This window comes from Emys orbicularis, chromosome 1 (genome assembly GCF_028017835.1).
Source record: "Emys orbicularis isolate rEmyOrb1 chromosome 1, rEmyOrb1.hap1, whole genome shotgun sequence".
Lineage (NCBI taxonomy): Eukaryota > Metazoa > Chordata > Testudines > Emydidae > Emys > Emys orbicularis.
Window position 1 is genome coordinate 349,340,011 of NC_088683.1, and position 18,427 is coordinate 349,358,437.

At 42.6% G+C, this 18,427-nt stretch overlaps 1 protein-coding gene across 7 annotated transcripts in view; it reads left to right on the plus strand.

Annotated features, from left to right (window-relative positions):
• The window catches only part of DLG2 (discs large MAGUK scaffold protein 2), a 933,774-nt gene that overhangs the window by 544,096 nt on the left and 371,251 nt on the right, over positions 1-18,427 (plus strand). For all 7 annotated transcript variants that reach the window (XM_065406536.1, XM_065406561.1, XM_065406510.1 and 4 more), the window contains 3 exons: positions 1,255-1,391; positions 12,721-12,865; positions 15,824-15,965. In XM_065406536.1, the coding sequence (XP_065262608.1) occupies positions 1,255-1,391; positions 12,721-12,865; positions 15,824-15,965 (424 nt within the window). The remainder of the gene's footprint in view (positions 1-1,254; positions 1,392-12,720; positions 12,866-15,823; positions 15,966-18,427) is intronic.

The window sequence follows — 18,427 nt, forward strand, 5'->3', positions numbered from 1 at the left end:
AGCGGTAATAGTAGGGAGAATATAGATAAAGGGTCAAGCCTGTGGAATCTGAAGTCTGTTTATTTTCCCTTCCTGTTCTATGTGTTTTTCTGTAGTTTGCATTATCATTTGGGGAGAGGGCTAGCTCAGTGGTTTGAGCATTGGCCTGCTAAACCTAGGGCTATGAGTTTAATCCTTGAGGGGGCCACTTAGGGATCTGGGGCAACAATCAGTACTTGGTCCTGCTAGTGAAGGCAGGGGGCTGGACTCAATGACCTTTTGGGGTCCCTTCCAGCTCTATGAGATAGGTATATTTCCTAATCATATTACAATACACTATTGACATCACTCCAGAGCTTTGAGATCTTTTGTGTGATTCTTCATCTAGGAATTTTACAGGTTACTAAACAGAAGTTACATGTACATCAAGGTGTATCAGTCTAATCTTTCATGCACCCATAACCGATAATAGCTGAGTGCTAATAATTATGCAAAGCAGAATTAAATCCAAAGGACTGCATTCTCCATCTGTCCCTACCTAAACTATTCTGTGCTTTTCACTGTGGTAAATGAACAACTTGTACAGTCTACAAGGGATCTCTCCTTCTTTCTCCCCATCCCTGGCATTAAGCTGTTTATAGGGACAACAAGAATATTGAGAGTTTTATTTCTGTGTGTGTGTGTGTGTGCGTGCATGCGTGCAACAAGAAACACAACAGTTTTGAAGAGATAAAACCCCATGATTCACAGCATAATCCAAACTGTACTTATGGTCAGGAAAAATACTTTCCCTGATGGCAGTTTATCCCATGCCTAGCATAGGATTTGTTGCACTTGCTGGCACTGGCCACTGTCAGAGACAAGATACTGGTTTAGATGGACCACTGGTCTTCTTCTTAGCATATGCACCACAACGTGCCTCAGGAGGCACGTGGCCAGGATTCATCACCAAATTTGGTCTGGTGGTTGGTTCATTAGCTTCCCCAGGTTGGGACAGATACTGATGGGGAGTGCGATGTGAATGCTGGTCCATGCTACTGGTCTTGATTCAATATGGCAGTATGTTCTTAACCTACATCTGTGACTGGTCTCCAAGGAAATATTGGCAGTGCAATGTAAAGATGCACATACCCCACAAGTTTCCTTGTATACTATTTGCTATTAGTAAATATTATAATAACTTTCCAACAGGTTAATGGAAATACATATTACCCTTGCATTCTTTAATAGTATGTTTGGTATTGTTAATGAGTATTCCTCCCCTTTCTTTTCCAGGTCTGGGCTTCAGTATTGCAGGAGGGGTGGGAAACCAACACATTGCTGGAGACAACAGCATTTATGTGACTAAGATTATTGATGGAGGAGCAGCACAAAAAGATGGAAGGTTGCAAGTTGGAGACAGACTTCTTATGGTGAGAATGACAAACTGGAACTATATTTGAAGTGGTGGAAATATGCTTCAAATGGGGATTTTTGCAGTGGAGGTGTGGGAGTGGTTAAATCTGGTTGAATAATTAACTGCAAGTAATACTGTTAATTTTTGATATTTTTCTTTGAATGTATATGTTTGAGGCTGAAGCTGTATTGGAAAACCCAACTTGTTTTTATGAAGATGAGCCAAAGAGTCTCATTAGTTTGGTAATCTTTTAACTCACAGCAAAGTATATGTACCTACTGCTGTTATAATAAATGTTTTACTCCCTATGTTTGGTTACTTGCTAATGCCAGGTCAGATGTTCTGGAGACGTTTAGAACAAGGTTCTAGGTTAAAGTGAAAAATCCTTTCATTGGCCTGGGGCCAGTCCTACTTTTCAGTTTCCTTAAAATGACAGAAGTTAGCAAAGGAAAAGAGCTGGTAGATCATCCAGTCCACCTCCCTGTCAATGGAATAAGATATTTTTATATAGCTATAACCTCATCAACATTAGGGGGTCTACTAGTGTAAATATTTCAGTAAAATTAAAAAAGCACACCCCTCACCAAAATAGTTATACTGGTACAAAATCTATGTCTAGACCAGGCTTAAGAGCTAAGACCAAGGTATCCTGCAGGGGAAACCCTAAGAACTCCAAGCTTGGGGAGAATACTTAGGTTGAGGTTTAACTTTTAGTTTTGTGTTCTAACTTAACAAAAGAGCCACCTCCTACACCCAGGAAGGATATAAGTTTGGACCATACGCAATATTTTGTTGCCCCTCAGCCTGAGCGGTTAGCCAATATTTGGGGCCATGATGGGTTGTTTGCATTAGGAGGAGTAATTGATTGTACAAGTCGGGTATTTCTGTGGTGCAATCCTGTTTACTTACTAAGAATATACACAAAGTCCTGTTTCATAGAATCATAGAACAGGAAGGGACCTCGAGAGGTCATCTAGTTCAGTACCCTGCACTCGTGGCAGGACTAAGTATTATCTAAACCATCCCTGACAGGTGTTTGTCTAACCTGCTCATAAAAATCTCCAATGATGGAGATTCTACAACCTCTCTAGGCAATTTATTCCAGTGCTTAACCACCCTGCTTAACCACCAGCGTAACAATGTAGTCCACCTGTTTACTCACTATGTTCTTTACTTTTGCCTTTCTCATTATCCAGACCACCCATACTAAGATGCACCATCCCCATACATCCTTCCTATTCCTAGTTTAAGATTTTCACTTGTAAGGGCTATCTCAAGTTGTCATTTAAAAATAATCCCTATTAAAACCAATATGGAGTTTGTTTTAGAATCAGATTATGCCATCCATTTTTAAGTGTTGCATTATATGTGCAAATATGGCCTCATGTCCGTCAGTTCTATTTCTTTATTTCCCTGTTAGTCTCTGAGGGCAGGTCTACACTTAAAACGCTGCATCAGCACAGCTGCACCGCTGTGGTGCTTAAGTAAGAAGCTCTTATGCTAATGGGAGAGCTTCTTCCATTGGCATAGTTAATCCACCTCCCCAAGAGGCAATAGCTATGTCAACAGGAAAAGTGCTCCCATTGACATAGCATTGTCTACATGGGGGGTAGGTTGGTATAACTACGTCGCTCAGGGGTGTGAATTTTTCACACCCCTGCGTGTTGTCGTTATACTGATATAGTCCTGTAATGTACACCTCACCTAAACCACCAACTCTTGAAGTACTTGCAAACAGCCAAGCTCCCCTCTGTTTCGAACCCTAGTCCCTTAAGCTCATAGCCACTGATAAACTAAGTAAAGTAAAGTGAAATGGAATAAAAGAGAATGAAATGCCATTTAAACAAAACCAGTCAAACACTCCTTTCTACACACAGTGAGCACCAGCTGTAGTCCAATTAACTAAACAGTTAATGGGATACTACAGAGGCAATTAACCCAAACAAACTTACTTACTTAAAACCAATTTTAGGACTTCTGCACAAAAAAACCCATCTTTCTCTTTGTGGAGCTCTTTAAATCATGTTGAGCTTTAAAAAGGACATGAACATTCATCAGTTGCAATAGGCCAATTAAATCCAACAGTTCACAGATGTTCACAGGAAAATGCTCAAGATTTCACTTCAACAAATTCCACTTCCTGGAGAAAATAACCTGAAAAGTATTTACACAAAGACAGATGTAACCACTAGGATCAGAATCATCCCCCTGTATCTTCATAAGTACAACCCTATCAAGTCTCAATAAACCTAAGTCAATAGATGAAAAAGAACAATTTTCCCTTAAAAAGGGAAAAATAAATAAAACAAGTATATTCCTCTGGGACTCTTATTTTGCATACACTTACTCTTTTCTGACTTTCGTGATGGTGATTTTCTATAAGATCAACAGGAGGAACAAAAACTTTTCCTATAGCTAGTGCTGAGTGCCTCACATTTTTCAAGATGAACCCGAAAATTTCCAAATTAAACAGCCCCTGTGGTTACATTTGAAAGAATAAGGTTGTGCAGAAGAAATGGTGCAATGGTTGTTAAATGTAAAGTGGAATTTCTTCCTAAATATCTCCTGTGCAACTTTATCTAAGTATTTATGTCTCCCATCACTGTTGTCTTCTTTGATTAGGCTTGTAGGCTTCCTTTATTCCCTTCCCTTTTTACCATTTTATTCCATCTTCTGTCATTGCATCTGTGGTTTGAGCCTGTCATCTTGTTCCATTGTTCCTTCTTTAATAATCCATTTTCAACCTTTCTGGTTTCTTTGTGTAACCTGAGCCCTAATGGGTAGCTTAAGCCTTCTCCCTGTTGCCTGCTGCTTGGAGAAGCTTCTGCCCTCTCACCCCAGGGGTATGGGTGCTGGGTTCTTTATCTTGGCGCACGATACCGCCATCCAAGGGCGGGGGACTCCTAGTGCATGGAATACAATATGTGCTGTCCTTTGGGAAAATATTTACTACCAAATAATATACTAGAAGTGTAGTCCAATATACAAGGAATAAAACAATTATCACAATCCCCAAAATAACAATACAACAACAGGCAGAACTTTCAGTATAGGGAACAAAGGAAAAGGAATAAGGAAAAAATAGTGACTAGAATAATAAAATAGCAGCAATACCTTAAACCCTTTACCTCCTAACATTTATAATGGGCCCAACCATTCAGTTCCCTCCCAGCACCTGCCTAGGCAGAATGTGAGTTGAGAAGAAGTTCTTTAGTGGGTGATGCAGTGCTGTAAATCATTGGCCAGCATAAAACTCACAAGGAAAATAGGGTCTTCCTGAGGCTCTCTGACCTGACCTGGAATTGCTCCTCAGTCGCCTGAGTTGCTTGTCTTGTTACCCCAAAAACAGACCCAAAGTACCCCCCAGAATAGCTCACATATTGTCCCTTCCTGGGTTTACCAGAAGTTCCCTTCAGCTGACCCATTTACCTGTTTTTGCAAGGTGAAAGGGGGGGTCCACCCTAGAGAAATTGCTGGGGTTTTGCAGGAATATTTTTAGGAACAACTTCCCAGTACAGTTGAGACTTGCTACCCTTGGGAGGACACAGATATAGCCTTCCGATATAATTGATTGACACCCAGGGCATAATCTTCAAAAACAAAGTATTTTCTGTATTTAGTGTAAAAGCAATCTTCCCTATACAGTATAAACATACATCAAAAACATAAGCAAAGCCCTTAACATAATCCTTGGATACAGGCTAAAAATACCTGAACTATAAACATATAGTTAGCCCAATATTAAATGGCTGTGTTCTGCTTGTGGTGGTCAGTTGCTGCAGTCGCTGAGAGCAATCTTAAAATTTATTAAATGTATAAAACAATGTAACATTTACAACAGACACATTTTTATTAACCCAAACATACAGACACATATTCATTAATCCTATTTATATCTATATTTTACACTATAGCTAAGGCCACGTCTACACTACCCGCTGGATCGGTGGGTAGTAATCGATCTATCGGGGATTGATTTATCGCGTCTCATCTGGACGCGATAAATCAATCCCCGAATCGATGCCTGTACTCCACCTTGGCAGGAGGAGTAAGCGGAGTCGACGGGGGAGCCGCGACGGTCGATTTGCTGCCGTGAGGACGGCCAGATAATTCAAACTAATATACTTCGACTTCAGCTACACGAATAGCGTAGCTGAAGTTGCGTAACTTAGATCAATCCCCCCCTAGTGTAGACCAGCCCTAACATGCTTACTCTCCATATTCTTTTCTCCGTCTGTTCTATCATGGTCCTTTTCTGCTGTCACCCTGTGGTTGCTTCTTCTGATTTCTTCTGACTTCTCATTCTTCTTCTTCTGCTCCTAACTTTCTAAATTTTGCCTATTGATTCTGTCTTTCATACAATTTTTGAGCTGTTTTGATTGGCTAGTCTTTTAAGCCTTCCTTTTCCTCCAATCAAATTTAGATCCTTCCTGATTGATCTGTTCTTATAGTCCAATCACCCACTGCTAAATCTAGCTATCAATCAAAGCTGTTACATAACAAGTCTTAGTATTATGGTCAGTTTACTGTTATGGTCTGGTGACCCTCACCTAGTTTTGGACTAAGCATGCCTGGTTGATAGGGTGGCCAGGTGCCTGGTTTTTGACTGGAAAGTCTGTTAAAAAAGGGGACCCGACACTGTCCAGTCAGATCTTCTGACTGGACACCCAATGTCCAGTTACTGCAGGGTGGGAGGCAGGGAGGCACTGGGTCATCACCCGCACCTGCCCCTATTTAGCCAGGGCCGCCTCTTACCTGTGTCAGGTGGCTGCAGCTCGCAGCCCTGGCTCCACAGGCAATTCCCTCCTGACCCAGGCGAAGAGGGTGGGTGAGTGGGGAAAAACATGCTTGGGGGAAGGGGAGAAGAGGAGTGGATGGAGGCGGGGCCTCGGGGGAAAGAGGCAGGGCAGGGCCTAAGAGGCAGGATTTTGTGGGGGAATAGGCAGGACAAGGGTGGGGGGTGAGAGGCGGGGCAAGGGAGGTTCCAGCACTCCTGTTGGAGTGTCCAGTTTTTAAATATTACTAAGTTGGCAACCCTACTGACTGACCTCTCCCTGCAGTGTTGAAGTGACCTTTACTTGACCCTAGATTATGTTTGCCTGCCTGCTAACATACCACTGAAAACTGCTAACTCACCCTTCTTGACTGTGTGCCAACATTTCACACATACCACATTATCAAACTATAAACAATTGCCTCATCCTTACCATCCAATTGTCATTTTAATGTTATGGTCTGCTATTGTCACCCTATTTCTTACCAATTTAGTTAATCTTATTTTAGTTCTTCCCCTATTTTCAGTCAATGGTGGCAAAGCAATGCTTGCAGTGCTGTTCTTAGGAAGCAGAACGGAGCAGCTCAAAACTCTATAATGTCAGTCTCTGCTGGGCTGACACCCTTCAGTGACCTCGTAACCACCAACGCAGTGTAAAGTTTCCCTTTAGTTAGCAATGGGAAGTTTAATGTGAACCTCCCATGCTGTGATGCTTCTCTCTCTGTCTCTACTCATGCCGCCATAACAAAAGCCAAAACCAAAAGTAAAAGGAAACTCTTTTGTCTCTGAGATCAGGCTTATGATTGGTTCTGGTAGTAGCTTCCAGCTTGTTCTATCTCTGCCCTGGGTTCTACTCAGTCTGGGAAACAGAGTCCTGAGCCCCTGTGGTCATCGCTGTTGTAGCCCAGGTGCGAGTTCCCCGGAGCCTTAGGGTATTATCAGGAACAACCAGCTCCAGGGGGGTTAGATTTGTGACTTCAGCTGCTGTTTGAGTCCCTCCATCTCATTATCCTGAATGAAATCTAGCTTGCGCTTTGTGGCTATGTAGGACGCCCAGCATTGTCAGTGCACGTTTTCCCTATCACACTTATGAACTTCAGTTCCTGTGGCAGTCTTTCTATGCCCTGGCTGCTGATTCCTACACCTAGTGATACCATCTTTTATCACTGGAAGCTGCTGATATATGGGTATTCTCTCTCCCTCTGCAAGTTCCCACCGAAACATGCTTCTTTGCTGCTAATTAAGCTAATTTTAATGGGAGTTTTGTTATTAACTAATCTCCTGTTAGTCACTCACTTCCTTTCATCTGTTCAGCACTTCATAGCTACTCAGATAAGCTCCTTTATATTAGTATTCATCCAATTTCCTCCTCACTCATTTGCTGTCTCACTTCAGCTGGCTTTCTAGAGCGCATGAATGTCCTCACTTAGATGGCACAATAACCGCACAGCTCTTATGTCAACCTTTCTGCACAAATGTTTCAATACTTCATAGACCATACAGTACACTCCTCACTTTATTTTGTCCCTGTTTCCCTCACAGTCTCCCTTACCTCTGACTGATATGTCTCAAATCTCATTTTCCTCTATCCTACCATACATTGGCTCTGCCACAGCCATTGGAGTGCAGGCAGCTTAAGGCTTTGTCTACACTGGCACTTCCACAAAGCTACTGCCCTTCGTTGGAGGTGGTTATCCCAGCAATAAAGAGTAGCTACACGGTGCACCTTACAATGGTCCTGCTGCAGCAGCACAGCCACGCCGTTGTAAGGTGCGCAGTGTAGACGTAGTTAAGTGACCTTGGTGGTAATCGAAATGCTGTCAAAATAAGGTGCATTGTTCTTTTGGTTAAGAAACAGAGGCAAAATCCTTTTCTCTTGGAGAGTGGGTGGGGTGGGGAGAGAGGGAGACATCCCTCCTTATTAATCTAAGGCTAGGTCTACACTGCAGCGGGGGTCCGACCTAAGATACGCAACTTCAGCTACGTGAATACCGTAGCTGAAGTTGCGTATTTTAGGTCGGCTTACCTAGCGGTGAGGACGCGGGAAAGTCGACCGCTGCCGCGCTGCCGCCGACTCCGCTGCCGCCTCCTGCCGAGGTGGATTTCCGGAGTCGACGGCAGAGCGATCAGGGATCGATTTTACCGCGTCTTCACTAGACGCGGTAAGTCGATCCCCGAAAAACCGATTGCTACCCGCCGGATCGGAGGGTAGTGAAGACAAAGCCTATCTGTTTATCTAATCAGAAAGAAGAACCAAAGCTTATTTTTTCTTAACAGTCTGTATCTCCTGTATGACATCCTTTTTCTGTGAAAATGGTAGGTGGAATGGTCCATAGAAAGGTATCTAGATGATTCTCTTTCTCAAAGCTGGCATACTATGCACATCTTTGAGTAGTGTTTAAGGAGTCAGAGAACAAGATATTTTAATAAATGCATGTTTTCATGCTTGTGTGGGGGAAAGATCTATTCAAGTTTCATTATTAGTGGTCACTTTCTTATATGGAGCAAAAATAGAAAAGTTAGTTGGACGCTCCATGCACCCAGAACTCTCATCAGTGTTAATGTGAGTTTTACATGGAGAGTGAGAACAGACATCTTAATACTTACAGCCTTCTAGGGGCTATTGAGAAATGGTACAGCATGTTCCTATGCCGAGTTTCTAAACTAATAACAGGAGTGTTTGGGAGGGGAGAGTCTTTTGTTCCCCTGTTAGAGTGAAAGGTGCTAATGACTTGCACACTAAGGGTCACTGATGTACAAGCACCCAGGGTGGGTGAAATTTGCTATAGAGGGAGCCAGAGATACCCTGGAGTAACTGCACCCCAAGAATCATCAGTGGCATTGTGTGTACTATCCTTTGTCTAGGCCATTAGAACGAGACAAAGTTGGGTTCTTTAGCTCACACAACTCTCTTGACTGCCCTCTTGGTGCAGTTACTGTAGGTCAGCGGTGGGCAAACTTTTTGGCCTGAGGGCCACATCGGGGAATAGAAATTGTATGATGGGCCATGAATGCTCACAAAATTAGGGTTGGGTGCTCTGGGCTGGGACCGAGGGGTTCAGAGGGGGATCAGGGCTAGGGCAGGGGTGCGGGAAGGGGTGCAGGTTCCAGCTGGGGACGTGGGCTCTGGGGTGGGGCTGGGGATGAGAGGTTTGGGGGGCAGGAGGGTGCTCCGTGCTGGGATCGAGGGGTTTGGAGCGCTGGAGTGAGACCCAGCCACGTGGTGCAGCCCCCGACCTGGCTCCCCAGCGGGAGCTCACGGGCCGGCTTAAAACGGCTCGCGGGCCGTAGTTTGCCCAGCACTGCTCTAGGTCATTAGACCCGTCTGAGCATCTTTTGTATTACAAAGCCACTGCACAAAAGGAAGATAGATGCTCAGACCCACCTTTCCAAGTCATATGGTGTTTGTGAGCAGCATTGGACTGGAGATTTTCTAGATGAAAAGTGAAGGGGCTGAGGGAGAAAAAGGAGCACAGAGTATAAGCTGTGAGGCCCTGGAGAGAGAGACAGAAGCACAAGGTAACTTCCTCTAGAGCACGGCACAGATACCTGAGCTGAGGTTTCTGCAAGAGGGAGTTGCCTATGTGCTATATGTTATCATCCCTGTGAAAGGAAATAAAACTTATCTGCATTTTGTAGAAATAAGGTGCACTATGAAAATACCTGACTTGACAGCACCAATTTCTGCTCCAGACAGAAACTGACCTAGCAGGCCCTGAAAGTCTGCTACCAGTTGGCAGAAGGGCAACACACTTTTCCCCCCAGTCCAATTATCTTAGATGCTGGGAGTACTGCACTTCTGTGGGAAGAAAAGGTCTGAGATCGTGGCTAAGAACTTGACAGAAAAAACAAGAAACAGTTTCCAGTGCAGTACACACTAATGGTACATATTTGATATAATGATAAATCTTTGTCTCAGACAGGGCCAGAGCTGTTTAATGCAAGAAAAGACTACTGGGATTGAAATGGAGTCCTTTTTAGTTTGATCACTGATCTTACCCAGTAGGCATAGCAAGAGGCCACACATCTCTTTGGATTTCATGATTCTGCAATGGAGAACAAAAGCTTTTCTCAAATCTGAAAGAGGCTATTAGTCTACATATTGAATGAAAAACTTCTTAGGCGCTGTGCCAAACACATAATGGATAGAGCTGAACAAATTTTAAGCACCTTAAAAGGACTGTTTTCCAATGTTCTGTGTAGTACATTTTGTATAGATGCCTGTTAGGGACAGGGTGTGCTGCTGGGAGACTTCAGCTATGTCTACACTATGAACTAAGCATGTGATTCCCAGACCACATACATGTATTTGTGCTAGTTTGATTAGAGCTAGTATAAACAGCAGTGTACCCACCTGAACCTCATGGGTATGTACTTACAGCCTGTCTTACTGCGGCTACTCTACTATTTATACGTGTGCTAGCTCTCATTGAGCTGGTACGAGTGTATGTATGTGAGCTGGGAATCACACCCCTAGTTCGTAGTGTAGACATAGCTTTTGTCCTAATGGATCGGATGGGATGTTGGCTGATTTCAGTCTTGTTTAACCTTTTCTTCATTCTTCAAACACTGTTAATCAGTGTTCCAAGCATTCTAAAGAGTCCTATAGTTAGAGAGAACAAAATGTATATTTTTCACATACACCTCTACCTCGATATAACGCTGTCCTCGGGAGCCAAAAAATCTTACCGCATCATAGGTGAAACCGCATTATATCAAACTTGCTTTGATCCACCGGAGTGCGCAGCCCCGCCCCCCCTCTCCCCCCAGAGCACTGCGTTATATCCGAATTCATGTTATATCGGGTCGCGTTATATTGAGGTAGAAGTGTATTTGTTACGAGGATAAACAAAAGTATTGCAAATATTTGTGACCAATTACTTTTTGCAAGTGGCAATCTGCATGTCCTTCATAGTTCTGACCATTTCTTCATGTTTTGCTTCCCCCAACAAGTTTGCTTTGTGAAACTCTCATTTGTAGCTTTATCTCACTTGTCTTGACTGATGTATTTATTTTCTTTATGGTTTCTCTGAGTCTCCATGTTACAAACTTCAATTAATACGAACATGACACTTGTCTCATCATGCCTATCTGAAAATGAAAACACATCTCACCTTAAGGAATCTTTCTAATCAATTTCATGATGGTTTTAGGATCTGCCCCCCAAAAATTTATTATCTGAATTAAGACAAAACACAAAGGTATGTAACAGAGGATGTAGGGAAAGGGAAACAAGAGGGTAGCTGTGCCAGGAACAGTGCTTACGTAGATTAGTCAAAAGTTGATTTTTCAGGGTTTGAATCCCTTTTTTAAAGTATATAAATAAGCAAGAGAGATTTAATAGCAGTCACTTCTGCATACCAGTCATTTGCATGAAATCTATATCAATATGGATCTATATCCCTATCCTTGCCCCTTTCCCAATAGCCTGTGGCACTCTTGTCAGTGCAGATTGTAAGCTCTTCTTGACAGGGACTGTCTACTAGTCTGTGTTGTGTATATGCCTAGCACAATGAGGCCCCATCCTTGGTTGGTCTCTAGGCACTACTGTAATAAACATGATTCATTATGAATAATATATCTTGGTTCCCTTTCCTAATGAATTAATTTCCCTTGCACATGAATATACATAGGAAGTACCTTTATGCAGTAGAGTGCTCATGCCTCTAAATATACAAGACCTTTTCTCCTGCATAAAATTTTTCTAGAGGAGTAATCTAGATTAGCAGCTCCTATTGACACAATTCCCTTCCCCACCTTGTCTATACTCCTCTTTGCTATGCCCTGGTGCACCTGATATATTTCTCTGCATCAAGCCCACACCTTGTGTCTATAATCACCTACCCTCTCACTATTTCAGTGTCTTTCTACCTACAGCTCCAGAAAACGGTCACATTTTTCACCTTCAAACCCTCCCTTCCCAACTCCACAGCTGCCGCTGTTCACTCCCCACCTCTCCAAAGTAGTCTCTTATTTTTGTCTCCCTTCCTCCCCTGCTTAACTTTCCAACTATCCATTTAAGTTAATGGGAAAAGAGATTTTAGGGTGTCACTCACTTATGAGGTCCCATTAGGAACTAGTGCATGGGTGCAGCATCATCAAGTATCCAAGTAGATAATAAGAATGTGGTTTGGGCTTTTACTGCCAACAATCAGATGCTGATAATCAATATCACAAGTGGCTGCTCTGATGTATACCTATCCCCTGCAGCCTGTGGTGCACAGTTCGCTATTAAGCTATTTCAGTTTCTTGTTATGTTTCTGCTAATTATGACCCTGGTAATAGTGTCGTACTGGAGCAGACACAATGGCATATCTAGCACTTTACACTGGGCTATGGTACTACAGCTTGGGGATTGCCAATACTGCTAAATAAGACATAGGAGATAGGTGGGCCAAGAAAATGCCTTAATCTGATTTTTCTTCTTTATTGTATAATAATGTTACTATTCTATAATCTGCAGCACCTTTTGTCTACAATTCTTAATCCATCATCGATAACTGTACAGATAATATGGATATTTCTTCTGTATCTATCTAGCCTTACTCATCTGTCTAATTTCTCCTTTAAGGTAAATAATTACAGTTTAGAAGAAGTAACTCATGAAGAGGCAGTAGCAATATTGAAGAACACATCGGATGTAGTTTATCTAAAAGTTGGAAAGCCCACTACCATTTACATGACTGACCCTTATGGCCCACCAGATATTACTCACTGTAAGTGCCTCATTGCATATTATTTCATATGTGATATCATGTTTTAAGTGATTATTTAGACTTTTCAAATCTCGACAAATATCAGGACATCAGCGAAGCTTTTACAAGGGCTTGGAAGGCTGAAAAATGGAACTGTTATTTAGATATGATACTGTCATGATATGTTATATTTGAAATAACACTTTTTGCAGCACAAGTCCAGAATTAACAAGATAACTGCACCACCAAATTTATTCCAGAATGCTATTGTTGAACTTTAGGCAGGTACACTGTATCTTTTGTAACAATTAAGGGGAAAACATTTTTACGTCAATGTAATATTTTGAGAGGTCCTGGATTAACAGATGTGGAGAGAGGAGTGCTCAGTCCACAGGACAGGTACAACACAGGCAGCAGAAGACTTGCCTACATCAGGGGCGGCTCTAGCTTTTTTGCCGCCCCAAGCACGGCAGGCAGGCTGCCTTCGGCGGCTTGCCTGCAGGAGGTCCCCGGTCCCGCGGATTCGGCAGCATGCCTGCGGAAGGTCCACCGGTCCTGCGGCTTCGGCGTACCCACCGCCGAATTGCCACCGAATCCACAGGACCGGTGGACCTCCCACAGGCAAGCCGCCAAAGGCTGCCTGACTGCCACTCTCACAGGGACCGTCAGGGCGCACCCCGCGGCTTGCCGCCCCAGGCACGCGCTTGGAGTGCTGGTGCCTGGAGCCGCCACTGGCCTATATGGACTCACCAAACAAAAAGCCTGAGGAAAAATTGACATGACATTTCATAGAATCATAGAATATCAGGGTTGGAAGAGACCTCAGGAGGTCATCTAGTCCAATCCCCTGCTCAAAGCAGGACCATTTGCATTCAATGGACTTGTAATTTATACAGTATTTGCATCCGGCATAAAATGATTGTCCTGCTACATAATTGCCCTCCAAATCTATCAGTTACATCTCCACACATCAGCATATTAATGCCCCCCTGCTCCCTATCCATCCGCTCCCTTATTTATATCCATCCTCTGCTTCTCCACCTAACCATGCGGCAGTGCTTCCTCTTGCACTCAGTGCATCCCTTCCTAATGTGCATGTAGTCCTCCCCTCCCCAGTACCCCATTCTTTGGGATGGCACCTTGTCACTGAGGCTCCAGGCTCTTCTGCTCAGCTTCCCTTCTCCCAGCCAGCAGGCAGGAGTAATCCATGCCACTTTGGTGCATCTTCTGGCCTGCTGCCAATTCCCTCCTTTTGCCAATTAGTCAGTAAATGCTCCCTGGCTTTAAGCTCCCTCTGAGTCTCTCATTGGAAGAGAGAGATGAGCTGGGAGGCAATCTGATTGGCTTGCAAAATAAGGAGAGTAGGGAGTCTCAGCAACTGACCCCAGCTCATGCTAGCAAGCTGCCAAAAATTCAATTGTCACCAGAGGCCATAAAGCCAGCAAAGGGGTGGAAAGACAAAGGTTCTCTATAAAAGTCAAAGATTAGGCACATCTGCACTTCTGCATCGTTATTCCTCAATTCTGATCTGGCAGGACCAGCTAATCATGGTCCTTTCTATTCACAAGGCCTGTAAAAGAGTGATAACTGCATTGGTGGTTTTGTAACATGCACATCTATATATTACACTGAACTGGACCTAGACTACCTGTTTATTTAGCAGACGCTACTAATCAACCAACAGTTGGTGATGGTATTTGTAAACGACTAATCTGGGCTGATTTCTTACCAGTGACTAAGAAGTAAAAAAGACTCACTAGCACCTTACTAATTCCTTCAATTATCTGGTCTTCCAAAATAATATTTCAAAAATAGTGAAGCAGCACATGATGTTGAGCAAAATTAGGGAGGCAGTGTTGCCTAATGGATAGAGTACTGGAGTAGGCCTCAGGAGACCTGGTTTTCATTCCCAGCTGTGCCACTGACCTGCTGGGTTACCTTGCGATGTCACATCACTGTTCTGTACCTCAGTTTCCCCATCTGTATAATGGGGATAATGATACTGACCTCCTTTGTAAAAATGCTTTGAGATCTACTGATGAAAAGTGCTATCTAAGAGTTAGATATTATTATTAGTGATCAGAAATTCCAGGGGGGAAGAAGCTTGAAAAGACTTTCAGTAATTGGTGGGTGCATACAAGTTTGTTTGTCTCTTAGCAAGGAATAACCTTTCTCTATAAAAGCATTTGGTCTTAAAATATTTAATATTTCACCATCTAAAGAATGGATTGAAACTATGACTAGAAAGTTTAAACACCTCCATTTCAAAAGGAAATTAATCATAAGTCAGTGCAAAAGCATGTCTTTGATTTTCCTCCTTAGTATTTCCTTTCCTCTGATTACATGGATTAGAGGTCACAGCCATTATTACATATTTCCAGCCATCACCATTACTTTGAGACCCAAAGCAAAATACAATCAAACAGCATAGTACTGTCTTTGTTAATCATTAGCATATATCATATCTATATTAGCTTTCATTCTTCTTAACAACCTTTCCTGGGATCTAAATTATGATGCAATCTAAATTGGCACTGAAAATTCAGTTTAGTGGGATCCCAACTCCTCTATGATCCTTGGAATAATCCCTGCCTAAATTATAATCTATGCTTTGCCTTCAAATGCCCCTTTCATCTACTTATCTCCTACAACTATCTCCATTCCTTTTTGCATTCATGAATTTATTCATGAAATGCCTTCCTGCTTTCTGTCTCCCAAGCCATCCCCTTCTCATCCAAATCCCTCCTAAAGATCCTCTCCTTCCTTAATCTCCACACAAAGTGAGTGAGTAAACAAAATGCTAGCCATTCATTCCTTCCCTGCCCTGTTTAGATTTTACACTTTTTCAGGCAGGAACTGTCTGTGTTTTGTGTCTTGTACAGCACCAAACACATTATTGGTGCTTAAATGAAAACAGTACCATCACAACCAAACCAAATGTGAATGTCACTAACTACAATTGCTTATTTTAACCATCAGCTTATTCTCCACCAATGGAAAATCATATACTCACTTCTGGCAACAATGGCACTTTAGAGTACAAGGCGTCTTTGGCTCCTATCTCACCAGGAAGATACTCACCGATTCCAAAGCACATGCTTGTAGAGGACGACTATACCAGGTCAGATATCTTTCTTTATATATTGCCTTTGGTAATGACTGCAATGCATATTAACAAGGGGGAAGGAACACAAGCTAAAATAAAGAATGGGTTCAACAATATTTAGATAACTTAGATGTATTCAAGTCGGCAGGGCCTGATGAAATTCATCCTGGGGTACTTAAGGAATTAGCCAAAGCAATCTTGGAACTATTAGCGATCATGTTTGGGAACTCATGGAGGACGGGTTTAGTCCCAGAGGACTGAAGAAGGGCAAATATAGTATCTATCTTTAAAAAGGGGAACTATAGACCAATCAGCCTAACTTTGATACCTGGAAAGATACTGGAACAAATTACTAAACAATCAATTTGTAATTTAGAGGCTGTTATAAAGAGGATGGTGATTGATTGTTCTCCATGTTCACTGAAGGCAAGACAAGAACTAATGAGCTTAATCTTCAGCAAGGGAGATTTAGGTAGAGATGAGGAAAAACTTTCTAACCATAAGGATAGTTAAGCACTGGACTAGTCTTCAAAGGGAAGCTGTGGAATCTCCATCTTTGGAGGTTTTTAAGAACAGGTCAGACAAACACCTGCCAAGGATGGTCTAGGTTTACTTGGCCTGGCCTCAACACAGGGGACTGGACTAGATGACCTCCCAAGGTCCCTTCTGGCTCTATCTTTCTATGATGCTATGGTAAATAACAGCAATGGAGTATTTGGTGCAATAAATGGACTGAGCGTATTATGTGGAAATGAGACAGCAGAGCTTTACCCATTTAGTTGGTTTTGAAGCAGATGGGAGGGGGGTGCTTTCTTTATATCCTGTATTTCAGCTAAGTGTTGCTGCTGAGACAATTTATATTTCATTCTTATTTGAAGGGTGGTTAGAATATTGCTCACCCTGCCATCTTCTTTAAAGGCTACTACAGAAATGAAATGAGTTATAGTATGAGAGAATGAAAATTGTACTTGTTTCCTTCAATATTCTTCTGTTTTCATAGTTTAATAGCATTTCAGGCTAGATGGGACAATTGTGACTGACCCGCACACCACAGGATAACAACCTCAATCCAGTAATTCCTGCATCAAGCCCCTAACTTCTGTTTGCTTTCATTGTGTGTGTGCTCTTGTACGTCTCTAAGGTCCCTTAAACTACATGACTTGTGTGGCAGCTGGATTTGGAGGGCTTCGTGACAGTTGTTTTTAACAAAGGGTTAAAGTGTGGGAGAAACACACCTCCTCTCCCTAGCTTGGATAAAGCAACAGCCTCCTGCTGCTCTCCCTTTTCCTTGGCTGAGTGTGCTGAGAACTCCCTGCTTCTTTCAGTACTGTAGGAGTTTCACCAAAGTTGAATTTAACCCAATGAGTTGTTTTCCTATAGGAGTTTCTTCCATCCAATTAGATATTGTTAGTTAACAGTTAAAAGATGTATTTCATCAAATTCTGGATCAAAGCTTTGCATGGATCAGTACCAGTTACATCATTTCTAAGCTGCCTGTGTATTTAAAGAAAGTGATATAGTAACAAGGAACCCTGCATACCTAGTTCTTGGCAATGCAATGTATGGGGCCAAATTCAGCCCTGGTGTAACAGCATTGATTCCAGCATCCTTGTGCCTGGGGAGGGAAGCTGCACTAGGGAGGGAATTGATTAAGGTAAAGAATCCACAGAGAGAGCAAGTAATGAGTTAGGAAGGCTAGGAAGCCACAGAGGATGCAAGAAAGGAATCAGGAAAGGGGAGAAAAGCCACAGTGTGAGTGAGGAGGCATTTAAACAGTTGAAGCTATAGACAGGATGGGGAAGGATTCAGAGAATGCCCCATGCTTTTCTCCATTCCATCTGTCCAGAAGTTTACACTCCATCCTATTGAACGCAGACCTATCCATGGTGATCTGCTCAATCATCACCTCTGTGCTTGATAACTACAACTCATATCTAAGAATGAAGTGTCTCACACTAGAAAAAGGGGCTGGAGTGAGGTGTTCGCAACCTGCATTTTGTACTATTTGGGAAATGCAACAACTGGTACAAAACAAAGCAGTTTGTCTGCTGAGCAGCAAGGGTTGCCGTGATCAGAGCACCGCAGTGTTGTTCTCTCTGTACTGGATCCCCAGTGAATAGTGTTCAGTTTAGGTCTGGCACCAAAGCCCTCTTTGATATTGGCAGTAGTAACCTGAGAGATTGGCTTTCTGTCTGCAGCAGTGACCTCCCATGACAAGCAGATTTCATTGGAACCATAAAACTGTCATCCAGTAGGAAGAGGCTCATAAGTGTGACAGAACCAAACAAAAATATCTTAATGCTACTCAAGCATTTACTCTTACCTGATAGAATGGAAGAAGATAATGTTGCCATTTTTAGAATAATGGTAAGCACTCAGATGCTACTGGGATGGGCAACAGTATGTGAACTTGGATACTGTTGTACAGTGTTCATAATTAGAGCTGGTCTGGAAGTTTCTTAATGGAAGTCTTTCAT